Genomic DNA, 21,901 nt, shown 5'->3' on the forward strand with positions numbered 1-21,901 from the left:
TACATACCTTTATGAGATTCTTTGTCAGATGTCCCAATTGGTTTATTTAAATATTGAGATACAGCCTTTAGCATTGATTGAATGTATTACCCTTCTGCATTGAAACAAAACTAAAGAGCAAACACAAAACAAAGTAAGCTCCTCCTCATTTAATACATGTAATTTGATCAATCTCTACCAAATATAGGATATCAATAGACCCCTAAAAATAAGTATTTAAAAAAACAAGCTAGGCAAGTGCTTTCTCCATTTGTTCAAATCCTTAACATAAAGAATTCAATATCAATCTTTTGCAAAATATGTGTTCAAATATTGTTAGAAACTTAATAAGTAAACAAGATCGGCATAATTGTATTTGACTATAGTTGTGTGTAATTCAATACAGTTTGCCGTATGACTGCTGACCAAATAATGGTGTTTTTAAACTCTGTCTTTAGGTGGCAGCAGTGCACCACATGTCTACACCCCTCAGCTGTGAGCTTGCAATCAATGCTACACATCTGGTATTATAAACTCATGCATGAGCGCACAGTTTTACTCATGCATTGAAGCAAACATAAACCATCATGTTAATGTAGACATGGGCAGAAATGCAAACAAACGGCCCTGGGAGAATCCGTTTTCCATACCAATAGCCCCTCCTCTGAAGGGGAAAATAGAATTGCAGTAATTTAATCAAAGCTTGATTAATTCTCATTGTGTCAATTTCAAGACAATTATTATTTTGACTTTCAACAGATCCAATCAATATAGCATTGTTCCCTGAATGCATGGCAGCCTGCCCAGAGTCCATCTAATGTAGCTAAAATCTCTTTTGTTATTTTCCAAACAGGCTCAATTTACCTATGATTTTGGAGCCATGTGCACATGAATAATATACTTTTTCTCCCCTTTTACAAATCTGCCCGTGATTAGTGCTTAATTCTTTGTGCACACACCTGTCTGGATTTCCCCGGTGAAGCAGGCAATCTCTCTTTTCCACTCTGAGGTTAATTTGTACCTTTGCCACCATGTGGTCACACGAGCATACTGAGCCTTGTCAGACAACAGTAACAGTAGGTGGCGAAACACATCCTGTGCCTGGCTATGAAAATGAAAAAAGAAAGTCCCTGCTGCAGGGCTCCTCGTTCCAGTTTAGCATTAGCATAAATGCAGGTAATTGAGTAAGATTAGGAACATCACTGTGGCACAGCAAGTGTTACAAAGCGTTGCATTAAGTGCTTGTGGCCATCAAAACATACAATTTGAAATGGCTTGAAAAAATCTTCTAAAACAAAACACCTTTCACTTTGATACAGCAGTATGACCTCTCTTAATACTATATGGTAAAATAACACACAGAGATTATGGGTATCAAAGAGTGATGTTGATAGTTAAGAGCAAAGCTTTTGGGAAATATTACCCTCTGTGCTGTTTGTGTCTTTTTCTTTCCATCTAATTTTGAGCGGGATTGGTAGGATGGAGGCAAAGAGGGAAGATAACGGAGGTTCCATTCCTATACCCCTTACGAGTAAATTGGCTCTTTATCAAATGTAGGTCCCATCTATCAATACAAAGAATGGTATCGAAATTACTTTGTTGGCCACAAATAGCTGGCAATAGATTGAGCCTCTGTTGAAACAAGGCCATCATTTATCTGGTTCACATTTCCTCCTGAGGTTAGAGGGAGCAAGACACACTAAGACTTGTATTTGTTCCATGGGTGATAGATGTAACCTCCTTGAATCTCTGATGACCAGATTACCACAAGTAAAATAAGAATCTATTAAACATTTAGACCTGTTGGTGCCCTGTGAGATTCTCTCTGTTTCTAACCAATAGTGTTGTCAAGGGAGCTGGAGAAATATGGAGGTCTTCCAACGCTGAGGAGATTTACACAGCTACAACGTATTTTGGGTTATGCAAAGCTTGGTAGTTTGTCCCAAGAGGCTTATGCATAAAATAGAGGTTAATTACCGGGGATAAAAAGTACTTATAGATGTAATAAAACGGAACACACAGAACTCTTCAGCTCCGGTAAAAGCTACACTCTGAGGCCTAAGGTGACAGAATACCAGCGGGGAAGGTGAATGTGGAGGCAGTGAAATTATAATAGAGTGGCAGCGCATTGTGGTTTGGTTTCTCTTAGTTCCATACCGAGAGCTGGAATTATCAGACCAGCAGGTCTGGGCCTAATATCCTTTTGTGCTGGCAGCGTATTGCCGAGTGATTGAAGATTGTGGATGGAAATAATCAGCCATTTTTAAAGGTCAGGGGAAGTTAAGCACACCCAAAGTAGACCATGACATATTCTAGCTGATAAGAAATAACTGTCTGTGTAAGGAATAATGATGAGAGTTCACCTTGTCCCATTTATGCTATCATGATTACTCAACTGTCAGTCAAATATAATGGCACATATGCAGTTGACCCCAACTGCAACTATAGGAAACTCTGAAATTTGAGACGAGGAGAGTAATGTTTGGAAAAACTTATAGTGTTGCCATTATAGTTTGATAGCATCTTCAAGGTGTTTCAGCATAGTAATACTTCATAAAGTATAAGTACATTTCACAGCGAGTAAGATATGTAATTACAATCAACATTGCAATTATTTCTTTCATTTAACCTTTGAAAAACCTTTGAAAAACCTTTGAAAAAGTTTGAAGGTGATGGCTAATGTGTTTTGCGGGTTTGCACATAAAATATATGCAGCCACATAAGCCTTTGTTTGGACTAATGTTTCTGGCTACCGGGAGGATGTATATGTCCATTCTTCACTCTTCTTTTAGTTTTGGTTTTAGTCTCTTCCAAGTCCTGAGATACATTTCCGGCTATTTAAGTGGAAAATGTTCACTAGCTTGTTGCTAATGTTGCCTGTGTAGCATACAGTCGGTTGATAGAGCTCTTTTTAACTCAAAACAGCTGTCTGCTGCTGCCGAAAGCAGAAAGCTGTTCAGCTGTCGACTGAAACCAAAACAAGGAGCTGAAACACTAAATAGTCCATAGAGCTGCCCATTCATCACCATAAGTAGTCGTCATATGATCCATTTAATGGAATAGCTTTACATTGTCGGCAGCCTCTCAAATGCTGGCTCCAAGAGTGCTCCCAGACATAATGTGGCACATAACTGGAAGAATATTTCAAATGTCAAGAAATTGCATGTTAATTAGCTAACTTTATAGCTGCTGGTAGGCATGTTTTGTGAGCATTGGACAGAGCCAGGCTATCTGTGTTCTCCCTCTTTCCAGTCTTCGTGTTATTTGAAGCTTCATATTTATTGGACAGATATGAAAACTGCTTTTCAAATCAAATCAAATTTTATTTATATAGCACATTTATGAACGATTTTTGGTCGAGCCAAAGTGCTGTACATATAATAAAAATAGCCTACAGTAGACACTTTACAGCAAATACAACAGGACAGATTGTTCAGAATATCAGTATGAGAAAAACGACACCCCAATTGTATCTAATTATTCACCAGAAAAGGATTATGTGTTGTTAAAAAGATTTCTTCCACTGCCTGAATTAAAAAGCCTTTCTCTCATTCTATACAGAGTAATTAAACTGTTTACGTCTTGCTATGGAAAGGGACTAGCGTTGTCTTCAGTATAGATCAGGCAGAAAAATAAAGGACAAATCATTTGGGAGCAATGACTTACAGCATTCGGGGCCAAAGGAAGGTCACTCTTTGCCTTCCCCCGGGGCATCAGTCTTGAAAACAGAGTGACAGCCCCAGAGAGGCTGATAAGTAAATACCGTTTTTAATGGGCTGTGAATGGCTGGTGGTAATCTGCGCAGGCCGGGAGTGGGCAAGGCACAGAGGGCGACAGGGCATTCTGCAGCGGTTATTATTAATGCTATCATAGATCAGATAGGCCAGGGGAGGAGAATGAAAGGTGTGATGAATTTGGGGCACCCTGTCTACCAACTTACTGGAGGACAGGCTACTGAGGCTGGTTAAGGTCATATATGAAGGATACCACCCAAGAAGACACAAGGGACGATTCCTTATGTATAGTACAGAGAGAGGATAGTATATACCCCCGAGACCTACTGAAGGTCATTGGGTGACACTGGGTTAGTTCAAAAACACAGCCTGTAGTGTGTTTCTACTCACCCAGATGGTATTCTTAATATCTGAATATGCCTGACAAACATTATATTTTTACATAAATATTACAAGCATTTGATTTTAGTATTTTTTTAGGGGGACTCTGTGTCCTTACACAAACTCAAGCGCCAAATAAAAATCTATTGATAGGTGTCTGGATGTTGAAATGCAGTGTTGTATGTTCGAGTCTGACATTTCAGACTTGGGTGTATTTTCAAGGTATGAAAGCGTCCAGATCTTTTTCAAGACATCAAAGACTTGAGACTTTTCTCCAGACATCAAAGTCTCAATACCTATCGTCAGAGAGGTCTGCGCACCTAAACGTTACACATGTATAGACACACTCACTTGTATTTTTGCCCAAGCTGCTGTTATATAAACTCCCACATGTTTGTGTCTTATCTTATTTAGGAGAAAGATTAATGGTGTGTTAGTTTTCATAACAATAAGGCAAATGGAGTTACCATATGCGGGACTGAGAGGGGTTATGCTGCTGTTTTTAATGACTTGCAGCTACAGACGATGTAACCCAAGCAACTTGGGCTCTGTCTGGTTTCCCCTCTGACTTCCAGCTGTTAAATGGACCTCAGTGTAGCGTGGGCTTCAATGGATTTGTTTGAGTGTCAGGCTATAGACGGACTGCTTTTGGACAGCCACCAGCGTTTTTGAGAGTGATGTTCCAGCCCAGCCATTACAGCTAGGGAAGTGACTGCTCTACATCAACACTTTTTGCACCCCCCCCCACATCTAATGCTTTTTGCAGCTGTACAAGAGTGGATTTGGTTCCACGATCAAATTCACATTCAGAAGGAAGAAAAGGCTCCTTAAGGGATAAAAAGAAATTTGAAGTCACCTAGAAAGGATGCATTAACATTAGGACTGACACTTAGATTAAGTGGTCAAAAGGATTCAAAACACTCACCTTTGAAAACATCTTAAAGTATAATTCACACTCTATCTGTGTGAATGTAAGTAGGGCTCTGTGTGTTTCCCTTTTTCAGTTGACAGGCCTTTTCAGACCTAAATGCTGCATTCAGGGTCCAAAGTAGGCCACTTTTGAGCACATCTGCTTTGCCATGTACTGTACTTTAGTTTGGCTTGTCAGTCGATTCGTGATACACTGACTGACAGCATGTAAGATGACTTTTAAGTAGGGCCTTCAAGCTATATGCTTAAAACTTAAATATATACCATTCTGCTTTAAGAAACGCATGTTGTACCTGTAGTCAGAGAATGTACTTATACCTGCAAATCAAGTATTATTACACTGCGCACCTAAGATACAATACAACACACACATTCAATACACTTTCAAAAGGTTATTTAAAATGTGGTGGGTTTTATTGTTGATTAAATAACATGGCTATGTTTCGTAAAATCAATACATCTAAAAAAAGACTAAGAGTCTTCCTTAAAATCAATAGCACAAAAATACCTAATACAAGGTATTCGCTTTATAGTGATCATAGCGTTGGCAGGCAAGCAGAGCAATACAAACAAACACTCATCTGATATTTCTGTAGCATTCATGGATCTATCTTTATCTTTCATTTACAACATCTGGCCTACACAGGAAAAACAACTTGATCTGGCTCACAGATTTTAATCACTTACTACAGTCATCAAAAATAACTAGTTTTTTGGGGAAATTTAGTTTAATTTTAAATAATGTGCAAACATGGCCTCAGTCTCTTTTAAAAACAAATGTATGATGTTTGATCAGAGATTATTTTGCAGTAGAGCCATAGTTTGCTGGATTAAAGTATTACCAATAATACATGTTAGTTGGATACCATTACTTTATGGAAAGATCTTGTCATTTTCATGTAGTCTGCTAGAGAATAGGCTACATCTTTTCAAAATGCATGCTGAGATGGAGCATGTGTCCTCAAGAATGAATAATGGAAAATAAAATGGCTACACAAATACAGAAGTAAACATGCAACAAGAACACAATAAACTCTTATTTGGCTCCACAGCCAACTGAACAACAGAGACTGACTGAGATAAGACACACTCAGTAACATGATTTTAATGACATTTGTGATTTCATGTCACTTTAACCACTGGTTTCTGATTAGATTGGTATGGTTCCCACAGTGTTAAATGCCTTTTGCCTTCTGCCCTCCATCTTCACACCTGAGCAGCTCTGTTCAGTTCGCTTGCCCTGCCACACGGGGTCACTAGTGCCTGTCGAGTGGAGCAATCATGCGTTCCTCGACATGTTCGATAACAACTTTTAAAGTCATTATTGTTGTCCACAGAGGGCAACGAAGTGTGAGGCATTTCTTGTAAGGAGGAAACTATTTGACTTTATAAATGATGCTTCCTATATGACGATAAACTGCACTTCAGCAGTCTGCCTCTGGAGTTGAATATACATTCAATTGTAAAAAGTGTTGAATATAGAATATGTATACGTATTCTCACCACTACCTTTGAAGAATAGTGTGTTGCTGGAGCGCCACACGCCTCCCGATGTGTGCCAGTGCCAGCTTCTGTCACTGCTTTCTTCTCCTCGGCTTCTCTCGACGCGCATTGGACGGTTCACAGTGCGTAAGCTCCACTGAAACTGTAGCCTATCGCCTGTCTACATAAACATCGAAAGATGGAGGCTTGAAACCGGACTTTCGCTGAATATTTGAGCCACTTGGTGCCAAAGTGTAATTGGAAGTGGCATCTTGGCTCCGGGATCGGACCTCTGCGTGTTCTGCTGCTGCTGGAGTTGCGCTCAGGACTTGCCTGGGAGTGGATGTACGCTGACCAATGTTGCTATTTGAACTTCTTTACTTTTATATATTATAACATACATGATGTTGTGCGGGAACTGCTTCTATTCGTCCACAAGTGTCGGACTTTACGCACTGCATAGCAGCCAACTTCAGGTGACTGGTGATGCGGAGGATACAGAGCAGACAAACTGAGGACAAGGGACTGAATCCGTTTTCAGTTTGGCTGTTTTGGAGAAAATCGTTTCGGAGTTTACTGAGATCATTTTGAAGATGTATCAATATATATGTTTTCCCTGGGTTTATGCAATTCCTCAGACATAATCTTCTTTCTTTTCGAAAAATGCTTCAAAGAGTGATGCAAAGCTGTGCGCAAGTTCTTTCTCTACAGTTCTTGATTGTTCCAGACAAACACAAGTAGACAGGACTCAAGTGACAAGGCTTCAAATGTGTTGTTCTCACATAGTGAGCTTTTTTAGCACTTGCAAATGACTGGATGAAGCATGGCGATTTTACCAGAAAAGATGATTTTGCAATTTTTACTAACGATGCTACAAGTTGGATTTTCTTCTTTGAATTAAGCCAATTGGCTTCCATAACAATTTTTCAAGGGGATACTCGTTTGCCTAACGAGTCAAAGAAACATGTTGCACATCCTTGCGCTTCAGTCGGCGGTGTTACTTTTTGGAGGTAAGCACATTGTCAGCCAATTTAACTGTGTCTTCTAGTCCAGTGTTTCAACTAAATAAATGTGTTTATTGCTTACAAAGAATATCCAAAGAGACATGAAGAAGTTGAAGCCAACACATAGGACAAGTTCATGCCAGGTATAAGGGACACAAGTACCTGAGATACGGGTTGCAGGAGTCAATTGTCAATATGCTCTATCACATCTGAATATAGATGCCACACAGTTTTTTTTTTTTGCATGGCATATTTAATAGATACTCCATTTAAAAAAAAAAAAAAAAATGGAGTTCATATCTGTTCAAGTATACATGATGTATAATGAAGCCCCACTCCACCTGTACTACATGCCCAGAGCAGCTCTGGCCTTAAATAACATGTATCTCATGAATATTTCACCATGACAGGGATGCTCTTGTGTAACAGAAGCATCATGGTTTTATTACATTTTGGCTTGTCATGTCAGGTTATTACATAACAATTAGTCTCAAAGCCAATAATTATTTTATGGGAAAAGTTACGGAGATCTTCATAGCTCAAATCACAACATGATCGTAAATAGAGGCAATCAAATCAATGTTTATTTATATAGCCCAATATCACAAATGTTACATTTGTCTCAGTGGACTTCACAGTTTGTACAGAATATCAGTATGACAATACGACACCCTCTGTCCTTAGACCCTCACATCATACAAGGAAAAACTTCCAGAGAAAAACCCACAGTTTAAAGGGGAAAATGGGAGAAACCTCAGGGAGAGCACCAGAGGAGGGATGCCTCTCCTGTCTCAACAGACAGATATCTTTTGTTTTGAGGACTTTCTCTCTATATGACTTCTTGCTAAAACAATGACAATTTAAATATGCACACCACATTGCATAATTTGTTTGTGCTATTTGAACAAAGTATCCTGTTGACTATTGTGAATATTTTCTATTGATAACACCTTCTGTTCTTATCAAGCAGATATAATTATAAGCTTCTGCCTTGCAGCTGCAAATGTTCTTTCCTCAGCGATGGAATACATATTTCCTGTTCATTGACCATATCTTGTTTTCCTTTATTGCCTTGAGGCCAAGCCTTATCATTATATTCACGTCATACAGCCCAAAGCCAATCATGTATCAGTTATTGTAACAATAAGAAAAACATCTAACAGAATTCAGAGGTCATGCATGTTCAGAAAGTGAAATGCTCAACTCTCAAACGGCATCTCGTATATCCATTGTGCACGTACACCTTGATTATAGGCTTCACTCTCAGAGCTCTGAGGATGACTCTTGTTTGACGGCATCTCTATGATGAGTGCTGACTCACTGGCTTGAAGTGAATAGTAATGATGTTTTCCATATGCCAAGGCCTGCTCAGTAACCATACACGGTATGATCCTAATTGAGCATTGTGTGTCATAAAGCTGCAGGACACAGCTTCTCACTGTGAATAGTGATGAAAATTGATAACACACTCCAGGAAATGAGAGGATCAAACCCGGGCTAGCAAAATGCCTGCACAGCATAATCGAGCCGTAATTAGGGAGGGGAAACTTCTCGTATTGTGGCGTGACTGCAACATTTAATCAGGACAGACTTATTCGACCTAAAATAGACTAAAATCTTGCATTCAAATCGAAGTTAGAATGGCACACTGACACATTTAAGATAAAGGTTAAACTTGTTATGTTTTTATTACATGTCACTTGTTAGATGCTTTTATCCAAAGCGACTTACATACTCAATACTGTGGGCAATCCCCACAGGAGCAATTTGGGGTGAAGTGTCTTGCCCAGGGACACAACGACATGCTGACTGCAGTGGGGTTTGAACCTGTGACCTCCTGATCCGAATACCAACTCACAACCCACTGCACCACACGCCTCCTTATTGAACTGGCTTAATATATTATGGCCTATTTCTAAAAGTCTGTCCTCTCTATGAAGTGTAGCTGCTTGGTGTTTTCCAGCTAGACACCTCGCTGGGATTCCTGAGGAGAATATCCAATCTTCCCTCCATTCGTCTTATCCTAAGCTTAACTAGATCCAAAAGAGGATCAAGCAGGGATAGCCTTCAGTCTACATCTTTAAGCACTAAGCACACAGCCCATGCTGTCTCTGGTCCCCAGCTATGTGTCTGTCCTCTTGCTTCTATATCCCCGTCAAGAGATTGAGGTTGTCGTAGGATTTTTTGGAACACCAACATTCGATTAACTGAACAGAGATTCTTAGGCTCTTTCTCAGCAGAGTTTTTATCTGTAGTCGGCCTCAGAAAGATCCTCTGCTGTGGTCCTGCGTCCCGGTGCAGTGGCACACATCCAGCTCCTCCTCTTTTGCCCCTGGCAGTCTTTAAACCTTGCTACTCATGTCCTTGATGAAGTGTATACCAAGAAATGAGAGAGAGGTGACCTACTGCATTTATATGTAATAGAAAAAGGGAAATATGACTCACATTAATGGACTTTAAGTTATCTGTATGAGATGTGAGTTCAGTATAACATCTCAATGATGCAAAATCATTCAGCTGAGAGAGCACACGATACTGAAAGACTGTCTTCATGCGTAGAGACTCAGAAACAGTATAGAACTTCTTTGTTTGCATCCCATTTTGTGTCTGTTTCTCATTGTTGTAGGTTTTACAATCAACATTTACAATCAGCTGGGTTTAAAACATGTATTATATAGGTGGATCTTTTTATATTCACTTCAGTCTTCGTCATAATGTTTTATTGTACCGGAAGATTCCAGGAAAGATCATGGAGAACTCTTAAATTCGTTTTCAAACCCTTAAAAGCTCATCATTTCTACTGCTATAAGAAGCATCTGGCTGTTACGTTTAGGTGAGTCTTAAGTGAGCTTGCTCTGGAAAAAAATGTCCTGTAATATCATTTTGCTGGTTTGTTGGCCTTAGCTCGGTTATGGAGTTTATTTCCAGATCAGAGCACATCAAAAGAAACAGAAGAAATCCCTGGCTTGGTGGTGTTCTTATCAAGGCTGCGCTTTGAGCACACGCACTGTGGTTCACTTTTTTGACTTGTGAGGGAGGACACTGATAAAAAGAGGCAGATTTTTCTCTTCCCTCAAATCCAATTTTGGCGATGCTTGGGTGTTCTCTTCATGGAGGGAGAAAGGAAAAGAGAATCTCAGCAGCAGCAGGGTGTACGCTGGGTTTTGGACTTGTCTGCTTTGTAATTACCTACCATCGCAAATGTTTTATGCCATTAGTTAGTGTGCCAAACTGTGCACCTTTGTTTGTTTAATGACCGTTTTATGGAACACACCGAGTAGGTGGACTCTTATATTAATCCCTTGTAGTGCTCTTCCATGCTCATTATACTTAAAGTGTGTGTGGGAGGTGTACATTGTAGCTTTCCAATCAATGAGTGAAAAGAGGGGTTCTGCCCCCATAAATTCACATATCATCAGTGTAATGTGCTTTAATATTCCCGTGAAGCACATCTGCCCTGTGTTAATTGGCTCTTTATAACTGCAGTGATCTCACATTCAATTTAATCAAGTTTCACGATTAGAGAAGGTGAATGAAGGAAATCTGTTTAAAAGCTTTAAAGGGAGGGGCTGTTAATGTGTGTGTGGGGCAGGCATTGTAGTAATTGACAAACATGCTGATGCAGTGTTTGTTCTCTCATCAGTGGATAGTTGTGTCTAATCAGAGGACTTCCCCCTCATAAATCTGTTCTCAGCCAGACTGTGTGCTCCAGCCGTGCTGCGTCGGCACCATGGGGAAAGCTCCAGCTTGTGTCAGACTGCTGCTGTCTCAAACTCATACTTTAATATAAATTATTGTTATTCACGGACTCAGGCTGCACTGGAAATTGAAATTTTAGAATTGCTACTTATCAGATTTTGAATGTGTTATTTCAAAAACTTTTTTACTGTTTTATAGTTAGAAAAAAGACAGAAAGCCTTCAGCAGTTCTTTGACTTTTCAGCATATTGACGAGGCTTGTATGCAGATGTTTAGCAGGCAATGTTTGCCATGTTCATCATCTGAGTTTACTGTGATTTAGCGTGCTAATTTTGACTATTAACAATCAACACACCATACCACTGAGGTTGATGTTATTAGTATTGCAGATGTTTGATCATAAACTAAGTATTGGAGACATGTCCATTGACCTGATGGTGGCGCTAGTAGAAAAGTCATTGTAAATCATCAAATGCTTTTTGAGACATTGTCAAAAAAAGAAAAGTCAACTTAATTGTGCTGCCAGAAAAAAAGTCAGACGATCAACTCAGTTAGGATTCCTCATCTGGGCACTCTGAATGTCAATGACAAAATGTGTTCGACCATATTGGAATGTTTTGATAATGTAATTTAGCAGAATTAAGTGACTTCACCCCCAAATGTTACCTATCCCCAACCTTTAGTTTGGACGTATTTCGTTGCTTGGTTGGCTTCACATGAGTTTGCTTGGATGCCTTTGATGAAAACTCAGCCATATTATAATAAGACAGATATTATGTTTTTCCTTCAGAAAACTTATTTAAACAGAGATGTTACATATTTCTAAGCCAAACACCCCTACAAGATAGACAATATACCTGGGACCCCCTGATGTATGTCCCTCGGAACAATTAAACATAGCCTTTCTTTACACTTGTATAGTAATGGTCTTATATAAATAAAAGAACAGCACCAGAAAAATGTATTCGAAAGAAACATGCACTCATTTACGATATTTTCAAGCCCATTTAATGTCTTTATGTTGTGACCTATTTCTTTATTGTAAATATTTGTATTCAATAACTGCTGACATTTATATTATGCGTGGAAGATGAGGGAAAAAACATGTTTGCAGAGTTCATTGTAATGTGAAAGCTATTGAATCATATGATATTGGAAAGAAAAATGGTTAAAATGTCATTAGCCTTGGAGCCTTCTGAAACAAAACACTTCTAGTATAGCTTTCTGCAATACTAGATATTAATGTAGTATATCCAGCATCAAGGCTTAAACAATATGAATACACCCAATGACTTATTTTTCCTGCAACTTTAGGTCTTCTTTGTGAATAGGAGAAACAATAACATCAACATTTGTGCTGGATTAAAAGAAAATACGTATTAAACTAACAAAGTCTATAAGTAATTACTTTGTATCACAGGTATACTATCTGTTCCTGCTGCCAGTTATATCACAGCCTTTCATGTGCTGTTTCTTTGTCTTGCTTCCTTCCCATCAGCGGAGATGCATCCATAACGCCAATTGGTTATGCATTTTTGATTTGGATAATCAAAGGCAGGTGGCTGGACAAAAGGCTATCAATACATCTGAGAGATCAGAGCTGTGTGCGGAGCAGTCACTGTCTATCAGGGGCATCAGAGCCCAATGCATTAAAGGCAATGATCTGACAGGTACCTATTGTCAAGGCTCATTGACTTCTTTGTGGTGTGGCTGATTGATTGTCGAGATTGTGTTAAAATGGGAGTCGTGTGCCTCTTTGAGATTCACAGTGGTGTGCCCACGCAGAATGCGAAACAGCAGCCTTTAAACTACCATTGAATTTTAATTAAAACAACATTGAATTTTTTTCCCTTGAGTGGTCCCTTTTCTTTGCGAATAAACACTACTGTCTGATGCCGCTAGAACAAAACCAGAGAGTTTGTTCATCCCTCTCATCTGTGACAGCAAGCCAATGTAGAGCGTCGTGAAGAATGATTTATGTTAGGTGTCTCTGACAAAGCACATTTTATAATTTGAAACAAAGAGCATTGGCCTAATACACATTTCTTTTAGATATAACAAGAAATCACTGTATGAAATCTGCATGTTTATTGTCAGTGGAGCAGCTCTAGTCTTAACATCAGTGTGATATCAAAGATTAAAGTTTCCGCTCTGGTGCTGCACCTTGCTTTGTTCTCAAATAAATAACATTATTCTATACAAATCATCAAACAGATGTACATGCTAATCCCCTGCTTTCACTATCACCAGTTGTGATTTACACTAGCTGTATTAATAAGCAAATCTATTTAGACTTATGGTATAATATTTACAGGAAGAAAGTGTCAGCACACAGAGCATCAAAGCATCAGTCCTAACATATGTAACAATTTCAGTCCAAGCTAAGTAATGTAGATGTTATATGTTATATTTAAATGTAATTCGTCCACATAGTTCTAGCCACATACTGTATTTCTGAAATGTTTGCACGATAAGCACTGCTGCAATGATTTCATCTTTATTGGAATCTGACCAATACATTGCTTTGGCTGATATAATCTGATTGCAGATGTATTGGTATTGATGTATGTAGGCCAATAAATAATCAAATAAAACCCAAAAATGTAGTTTGTCCACCAACGAGTAATTAAAATGTATTTCGTAGCTGTTAAATTACCCATAGTACATCATGGCCATGATACTTTAACCAGCATGGATTGATTATTTTTAGCCACTTGTCAGCACAACAAGCTGTTAAAAGCACCAACGTATTAGCAACCTATAGAGTTAACTTTGCAAACTTGTTGTAAAACTGTTTCCTTAAATCGAGCCTACATTCATCTGAAGTTCAAAGGCTGATATTCACTCTCCTTTTACTGTAGCTGTTTTGGTCTCTCCTGCTGCTAAATGCTCTACTATGTTCTTTAGCTAGTTGCTAACTTTATCTGCTGTTTTGTGCTGGGCAGGTTGTAAACAGTGTGTTTATCTGTGAAAGCAGCTGTACTGTATGCGACTGCAAACAGGGTCGATGGGAGTCTCAACAGTAAAGTTGTGGGCTGTAAAACCATAACAATGAGTTAAAAGGTGCTTAAACCCAAGGATGCTGCAAAATCAGTTTGGTTCATCAACATGAATGACTTTCACATTAGACATAGACATTATCCATTTAAATTGTTCATTTTGTAAATAGTTAATTAATATTGAGCATTGCACAGTAACAAACAGCAATGTACTTATAATGTAACCCTATACCATGACATTATGTGGTGAATAGGCTTCATACATCTATGTCTTTGTATGTAAAAAACAGTTGTGAACTGCATTCTTGGACCCACACACTGGGTGAAAGAGAGTACAGATCACTTTCAAATGGGCTGTGTTGACTTTTACAGTGGATAGTGATACTCAATAAAAGTATTTCAACAGAACAATCATCTGCTCATTTACTTCAACTCAGTTAAATGTAAATGGCCTGAAGTGCTCCCTGACCATTGGCCAGGTGGTACTTGGTGTAATTGGAATGCCAGTGTATATGTGCGTCCACAATCAGTCTTGACACAATCACCGGTTCCTAATCAGTGTGAAAATAATGGCCACCTCAGAGTACAATCAGTGTACAAGTTAGTCTGGCAGAAGTGGCTCTAACTTAATGAACTCCCTCAAGTGAACTCACTGAGTCAGCGTGAATGTGATCAAAGACAAGGAGCACAAAAGTCCTTTTATGGACTTAAACTTCCTGGATCTAAAAAGTATTATCCTTATGTTTATAAATCCTGATCTTTAACCACATGTGAAGCATATGTCATATTGCCATGGCTGTTTCACAGAACAGGACGTCCTTAGTGTTTGACAGCCTGGATTGTCCATGTTTCTTTATTTCCCTCATGCTAGACAGTAAGCTAATGACGATGGAGGATTACATTTAATCAGTCACAACATAGACAGTGTAGCCATAGTGCGGCCCTACGGTGCTCAGTGGGGCCGCCTGGCCGTGGGGGGGGGGGCAGCGCTGGCAGTCGGTACATATTACCACAGCTTGCTCGGTACCACTATCTGCTCCTGCAGATTCTCCTCTTAACCCCTCAGTCCCTCAATTTCACACAAATTGGAAGTGGCCGCACCAAGCTGACACAGAATGACCCCAAAGATAATGAAGGGTTAGCCTTAAAAATATTACAGCTTAACTCAAATAGGGAATAAGATGGTATAAGTATGTTAATGCACACTGAATGCTGTCCGACTGCTCAGAATTATAATTTGGATTAATATATTACATCATCATTTGTATTAGCCATACTCGTATCATGGCTTTATGGACGGCAATGTCAGTCAGCCAGTTTCTTTCTTACCACTTTGGGCCAATAGCTAAATGTATCATCAAATTGTATACAGACATTCCTGATCGTGAGAGGAGGAATCCTCATGATTGATGTGATCCCTCTGGGTGAAATTAACTTGGATGGATTGCCATAGAGTTTGGTTCAGAATCCTAAATTCTTCTCAGGGACACTGCAAACAGGGACACTGCAAACTTTTTACTTTATGTTTTGCACCATCATCAAGTTAACAAGTATTTTCGTCAACATGCTAATACGATAATCTAGCATAATAAAAGTTATTCCTTTCTTCATCAGCAGTTTGTCATTGTGAGCATGTTAAATGCTGTGCTAAAGTAGAGCCTCACAGAGCATTTATTTTCTAATAATAATCTTTTTTTAAAGGGTTACAAAAGGCCAAAAATACTCTACTAATACAAGAGAAAATAATTAAAGAGAACTCAGGGTTCTGGGTCAAGAGTTGGGAAATGTAGGCCGGAGGCAGATTATTGACTGTGTTGAAGGTGCTGAGTAGAAGCTTAGAATTTACTCTGACAATTCCACAATTGTGGAAGTCAGCGTATGTCCTGCCTCTACTAAAAGGTGGGGAGGCCACTTTATTAAATAATTATAGGCCCATCTCAAAATTATCAGTTCTGGCTAAGGTTCTTGAACGCCTAGTGAGTGAGCAGGTAAAGGTGTTTTTATGTACAAATGACATCCTGTCTAAACATCAGTCAGGCTTCAGAAAGCAACACAGCACTATCACTGCGACAATGAAAGTGGTGAATGATGTGGCGAGTATTTTAGACAATAAGCAGAGTTGTGCAGCTCTATTTATTGACCTGTCCAAAGCGTTTGATACCGTCGATCATCGCATTTTAAAGCAGAGGCTAGCCAGTATAGGCATGTCCAGCCATGCAGTGGGGTGGTTTGAAAACTACCTCTCTGAAAGGTCCCAATGTGTTCACTTTGATGGGCTGTCTTCTGAGTGGTTAAACATTGCTAATGGTGTTCCTCAAGGTTCTGTTTTAGGTCCACTTTTATTCTCCATATATATCAACAGTTTAGGTGAAAATGTGGATGAAGCTACTTTTCATTTGTATGCGGATGATACCGTGATGTACTGTGCAGGTCCCTCCATTAAGGAGGCTGGTGTTAAATTACAGACTGTTTTTAACATTATTCAGACTCAGCTCTCTGAATTAAAGCTTCTTTTAAATATTGAGAAAACCAAGGTAATGCTCTTTTCTAAAGCTAAAAAGACACCAGAGCATGTTTTAGATATTGTAACTACACAAGGAACAAAACTTGAAGTTGTTGCCTGTTACAAATACCTTGGTATCTGGCTTGATGATTGTCTCACTTTTAAACTTCATGTCAATAACCTGCTTAAAAAGCTGAGGGTTAGGCTAGGTTTCTTTTACAGAAATAAGTCCTGTTTCTCGCTTGAGGCCAGGAAAAGGCTAGTCACTGTGACCTTTTTACCTGTGCTGGACTATGGTGATTTGATTTATATGAATGCACCTGCCAATTGCCTGATCAAGTTAGATGCTGCGTATCACAGCGCGCTAAGATAACGCATCACTGTACCCTGTATGCAAGGGCTGGTTTGCTTTCACTAACTGTACGGAGGCTCAGTCACTGGTACATTTTTATTTACAAAGCCATGTTAGGGAAACTTCCATCTTATATCTGCTCCCTGATCTCACGGCGAATTGTAAGTGGCTACTGCCTGAGATCGCATGCTGTAGTTTTATTAAATGTGCCAACTGCTAGGACTGTCTTAGGGAAGACAGCTTTTAGATGTGCAGCGCCACTGTCTTGGAATAGTCTGCAACTGAAATGGAAACTGAGCAATCTGGTGCCACTAAATGTTTTTAAAGCTCGGTTGGATGCTACTCAATCGGAGGCTGTTGGTACCTGTACATGTGGATAGTTATGTAAATTGTAATCCCTGTGATGATGATGTAAGATGTCCTTTTGTTGTTCTGTTAATGTTTTTATGTTTCATGTGGATTGTGGAACCTACTTGAGCAGGTCTCCCTTGTAAAAGAGTTCAATGATCTCAATGGGATTTATCTGGATAAATAAAGGTTTGAAATTGGCAGGCAGTGGAGAGAGGCATGATGGTTGTCTTTGCATCAATTAAAAGCTCTGCGTCAGTTGCTCTCCAGCAGTATAGTATAGATACTAAAGTATGGATTTTAATAATGATACAAACATGTTGTTTGAAGAGAAAAGTCATATCTAAATATATCCAAATGTATCCTTTTAAATACTGCGGTGAGAACAATACTAAGATTAGATTGGAATTATTTGTGGGTCTGAAAGGGATTTAGCTTAACGATACGTGAAAGTATGATGGATGTCTTGATATGATTCGCTCAGAGGACATGTGACCTATTGCCCTATACAAGCCAGAGATAAATGCAAAGAAGTGCTGCTGGGTTGCATTTGATTACTGCCCTTCTTTCATGCTGTGTATTCTTAGAGAACCTTAAAGGTTGTTGCGTGAAGGCCCCGTAATTAGATGGTTTGAGACTGAGGCAATGGCTGAAAGTCAGAGTGATGTAATCAGCGCTCCATCCCCAATTGCACATGCCATGTGTAGGAAGGCTAATTCAGCCCACAAGAGTGAATAAACTGCTTTTTACTACTTTTTACCAGTTGATACTTTCTCAAATCTGTCGGGTTGTATTTTTTAAAGCCTATCTGGAACTAACACTTGCGCATATTGCTTTGACAGAGGATGCAGAGTTTATCACAAAAACAGTGCTGCCTTGCATTCTTCATGCAAGCATGACCGCTTGAACAATATCCATGGCAAAGGACAGAGGAAAGCAGTTAGTACAGCATGATAAAGTAAAGGACCTTTAAAACAACTCAGCATGTCAGGTGCACTTATCTGGTCTTTTCAGAGATGGAAGCCAGAGTGGTTTCTTTAAAAAAAAATGCAGGATCCGAGCTGCATGTCGACATAGCAACTTATGTCCGAATGAGAAATATGCCTGGAAATGTATTGTGAGCTAGCCAGCAGACAGAGGTGGGTTGATCTCTGAGACAGTAGCCTCCTGCTGAATGAAGATGGATGAGAAGAGAAGAATATCTTTCAGATGCTGTGATAAAGCACTGTAAACTAAATAAGCTTACCTCTGAGACAAACACCACACACCCAGAATGTACAGGTTCTGTCACACCAAAGCATATGAAGTACAAAAAACCTGAAAGCCTAGGGTATAGAAGAATTCCATCAATTATTTGATAAGGAATCTGAAACCGCACACAATTTCACAGAGGGAACTGCGAAGTGAACTTGTGATTTATTTTTGGTATATCTCTTCATGTTGAATGATATAGAGTGATGCTGTTACAACTACGCAGCGGTAATCCAGAGAACTCAGTGCTAAAGTAGAATTTGATCACATTAATGTTAGAGAATGACTGATTAGATATTCTTCCACATCTTTTTAAATTGATATGCTGATTTAAATCACCTGATAAACTATCAAATATAAGACTATTTTAACCTGCTCCAGGGCTTTTGTCTATCCAATCTGCTTTAAATACTGCTAGTATAAACCATGGTGCAGAACAAACAATCACAAAGGTAGAGCGTGATCCTTTCTCAGGCTTTCATTCCCAGTCAAACCATGGTGTGATGTGTGAGCATAGAGACTGTAGAAGAAGGTGAAGAAGTCACACTGACGTCCATAAATTGATTTACGGACTTTGGTTTTGAAGCCTTGAGTTTGGCGTTTTGGCCGTCTCTATAATGGGTTTGGGAAGTCGCCATCTTGGATTTTTTAAACATTTGGATAGTAAACCCTGCTTTATCGTTGATTTATCTGGCATCTTAACTTATGAACATCATGCTTTATTGAAGACCAGGTGATACAAGAGATAGAGACCATAAACTCTTTAGGAAAATGTTGGGTAGTAAATCAAGTGAGAAGAAAGCACATTTAAGTCCGTTAAAACTAATGCAGGTTGAAGGCACTTTCACATTTGCTTCACTTGTGAGCTTTGTGGACCACTGGCAGGATATGCATATGTGACATTTCTTTGGAAGCAAATCTAGACAAATTCACCCTCTACATCGTCCTGCAGCTCGGACGCTGACTTTTCATTAGATCATATTGGTCCATACCACCAGGGGATCTAAATCAAGCTTTCTATCACAGTAACGTTTTGAATGACTTGCTGTCAGTCACCTGATTAAGGTTTGTTTTGTTGTTCCCCATCACAGGTTTTACAGTATGTAGTGCTGCTGACAAATCACCACACTCATCCAATGAGCGAGTTAGCTGTCAGTCTGTGATTTCATGCTTGGTTTGTTTATGAATAAGGCAGTGTTGAACTCTGAGTGCACTGAACTGAAATGTTGAAATCTTTGGTTTGGAGAATTGAAAACAAATGACAGTACTACTAACAGCCCCAAAAGGCTATTGCATGTAATGAGAAAATGATCTTTCAGGTCATGCTGATGTTGTTGAATCTCCCACTAAACAGCTATTTAAGTATTGAATAAGTCTTGTCTTTGGGAGGTCGGTCATACCACTTTTTGGCAACACTGTAAATATTTTGTATTAATATATTTCTTCTCTCTTTTAAGTGAGGTTTTTTGATATGCCTGTAATGGGTTTATAACTCACCTGCAGGTGTATTTTATTTCTATGTTTATGTCTCTGTTAGACATTTATTCTTAAAAATGTGCAAATAAAACATAAAAAGACGTAAAACATGAAAATGTTTTTATAGCACATTTTGCAGTGCATCACCTAATTTATGAAGGGAAGCAGCTGTGTCAAAGTTATACAGTTAGTCATATTTTACACCAGGATGCACCATAACCTCAGCTGCCTGATAGAGTCTGAGCATCCTCACTGCAGCAGCATAAGATGATAAAGATTGGATGATAATATACTCTCCCACTTCAGTATTTACTGGTTTTTAGAGATGTTTAACTTGTGGAAGATATGTGAAGATATCTAAGAAGGCCAGAGATCAATATTATCATCAGTAGTTTAACACTGCTCCCATACCTTAATGTCTATGTATTTACATTATGTAACAGTCTGTATGTGTTTTCAATGTTACAATGAATATATTTGAGTGGGAATCTATATTTGAAAATGAAGCTATTTATCTTCAAAAGCAATGAGCTGTTCCCGCTCTATTACCTATTTTTCCAGCCAGACATTTAAAACAGAGCTGATGAAAGTATTTTGCAGGTTGACAGGCAAACACATCAACATCTTTTAAGGGGAAAGTCTGCATTGACATTTTATTTTCAAAACTAACTTTTAACTCCCACAACCCTCATATTGCAGCAAGGTGTAAGGCTAACAGGGTTAATCAAATATGCCAAGACTACTTTTTTTTAACTTTCCTTTTCCACAGATTAATAGGCTTCATAATATTGGCTGCCCCCTCCCTTCTTTATTTTCCACAGGGGTTTAGTCTAACATCAGTAAGCCAGAAAAACCTGTAGTGCTTTAGTGTTGCCTGTTGAGGATTCATTGAGTTTTTCTTTGTCCAGCCTGCAGAGCAGCTCTGCATCAACACAAATGCTTGTAGAACAACATTTATAATTAGCCTTTTTTTTCTTACCTGATTTTTCAACACATTAGAAAGCCCACTTCTGAAAGGCTGGCTCGAGACTAATCGCTAGTCTTCTAGGATTTCTACAGACTAGTTCGCTGGCATTGAGTGAGTTGCTGTGAGTCATTGAAGTAAAGTTAAGCTTGGCAGCCGGACAGGGAGGCCCTGCCGCATTTCCGTTTGGAAAATATTTCTTCTAAATGAACAGACCTTTTCAGTAAGTGTATACACACTGAAATAGAAACAATTCCCCCCCCCCCCCCCCCCCTGCTTTAATAGCTATATTTCCCTGGCCTAAATTAGATCTGGTTTGTGGAGTTAGTTACCACTTTGACAGATTTGAGGCCAAACAGCAGATTTAAAATAAGTCCATCTGGAGCTTAAAAGCTCTTTTCATAAGGGACAAAGCAGTGACATTCTGTAAAGAGAAAGGAAAAACGAGTTAAAACATTTACGTGACCTTGCAATATGTATTGATGTACATGTACATGCACACCACTGGAGAATTAAGAACCCGAAGTGGTCATGTTACTGAGAGAATGGTGATTTATCCTGATGAGTTCATGGGTGTAATTCAAACAGTGCTTGGATTTAGGGGCTAAATATACCTTTTAGTGTTTCTATACATAAATCTCTTTTCTTTTGCCCTTGGTATAGTTTAGTGCAGAATGTGCAACCATCAGGTAAAGCAGAATGGAGCGACCATGACCTGTTTCCAAAGGTGAAAAGACAGAGAATCAGGTGGAATCTGTGCAGAGTCAACCGTTGCTATTATTGTAGTCACTACATTCCTA

At 39.0% G+C, this 21,901-nt stretch overlaps 1 protein-coding gene across 2 annotated transcripts in view; it reads left to right on the top strand.

Moving 5' to 3' along the window:
* The first annotated feature begins 6,438 nt into the window (after positions 1-6,438).
* si:dkeyp-14d3.1 (transmembrane protein 132C) overlaps positions 6,439-21,901 on the top strand; it is a 184,778-nt gene continuing 169,315 nt past the window's right edge. For both annotated transcript variants that reach the window (XM_034212668.1, XM_034212669.1), the window contains exon 1: positions 6,439-7,516. In XM_034212668.1, coding sequence (XP_034068559.1) covers positions 7,471-7,516 — 46 coding nt within the window. In that variant the 5' untranslated portion in view covers positions 6,439-7,470. The remainder of the gene's footprint in view (positions 7,517-21,901) is intronic.

This window comes from Gymnodraco acuticeps, unplaced genomic scaffold (assembly GCF_902827175.1).
Source record: "Gymnodraco acuticeps unplaced genomic scaffold, fGymAcu1.1, whole genome shotgun sequence".
Taxonomy (NCBI): domain Eukaryota; kingdom Metazoa; phylum Chordata; class Actinopteri; order Perciformes; family Bathydraconidae; genus Gymnodraco; species Gymnodraco acuticeps.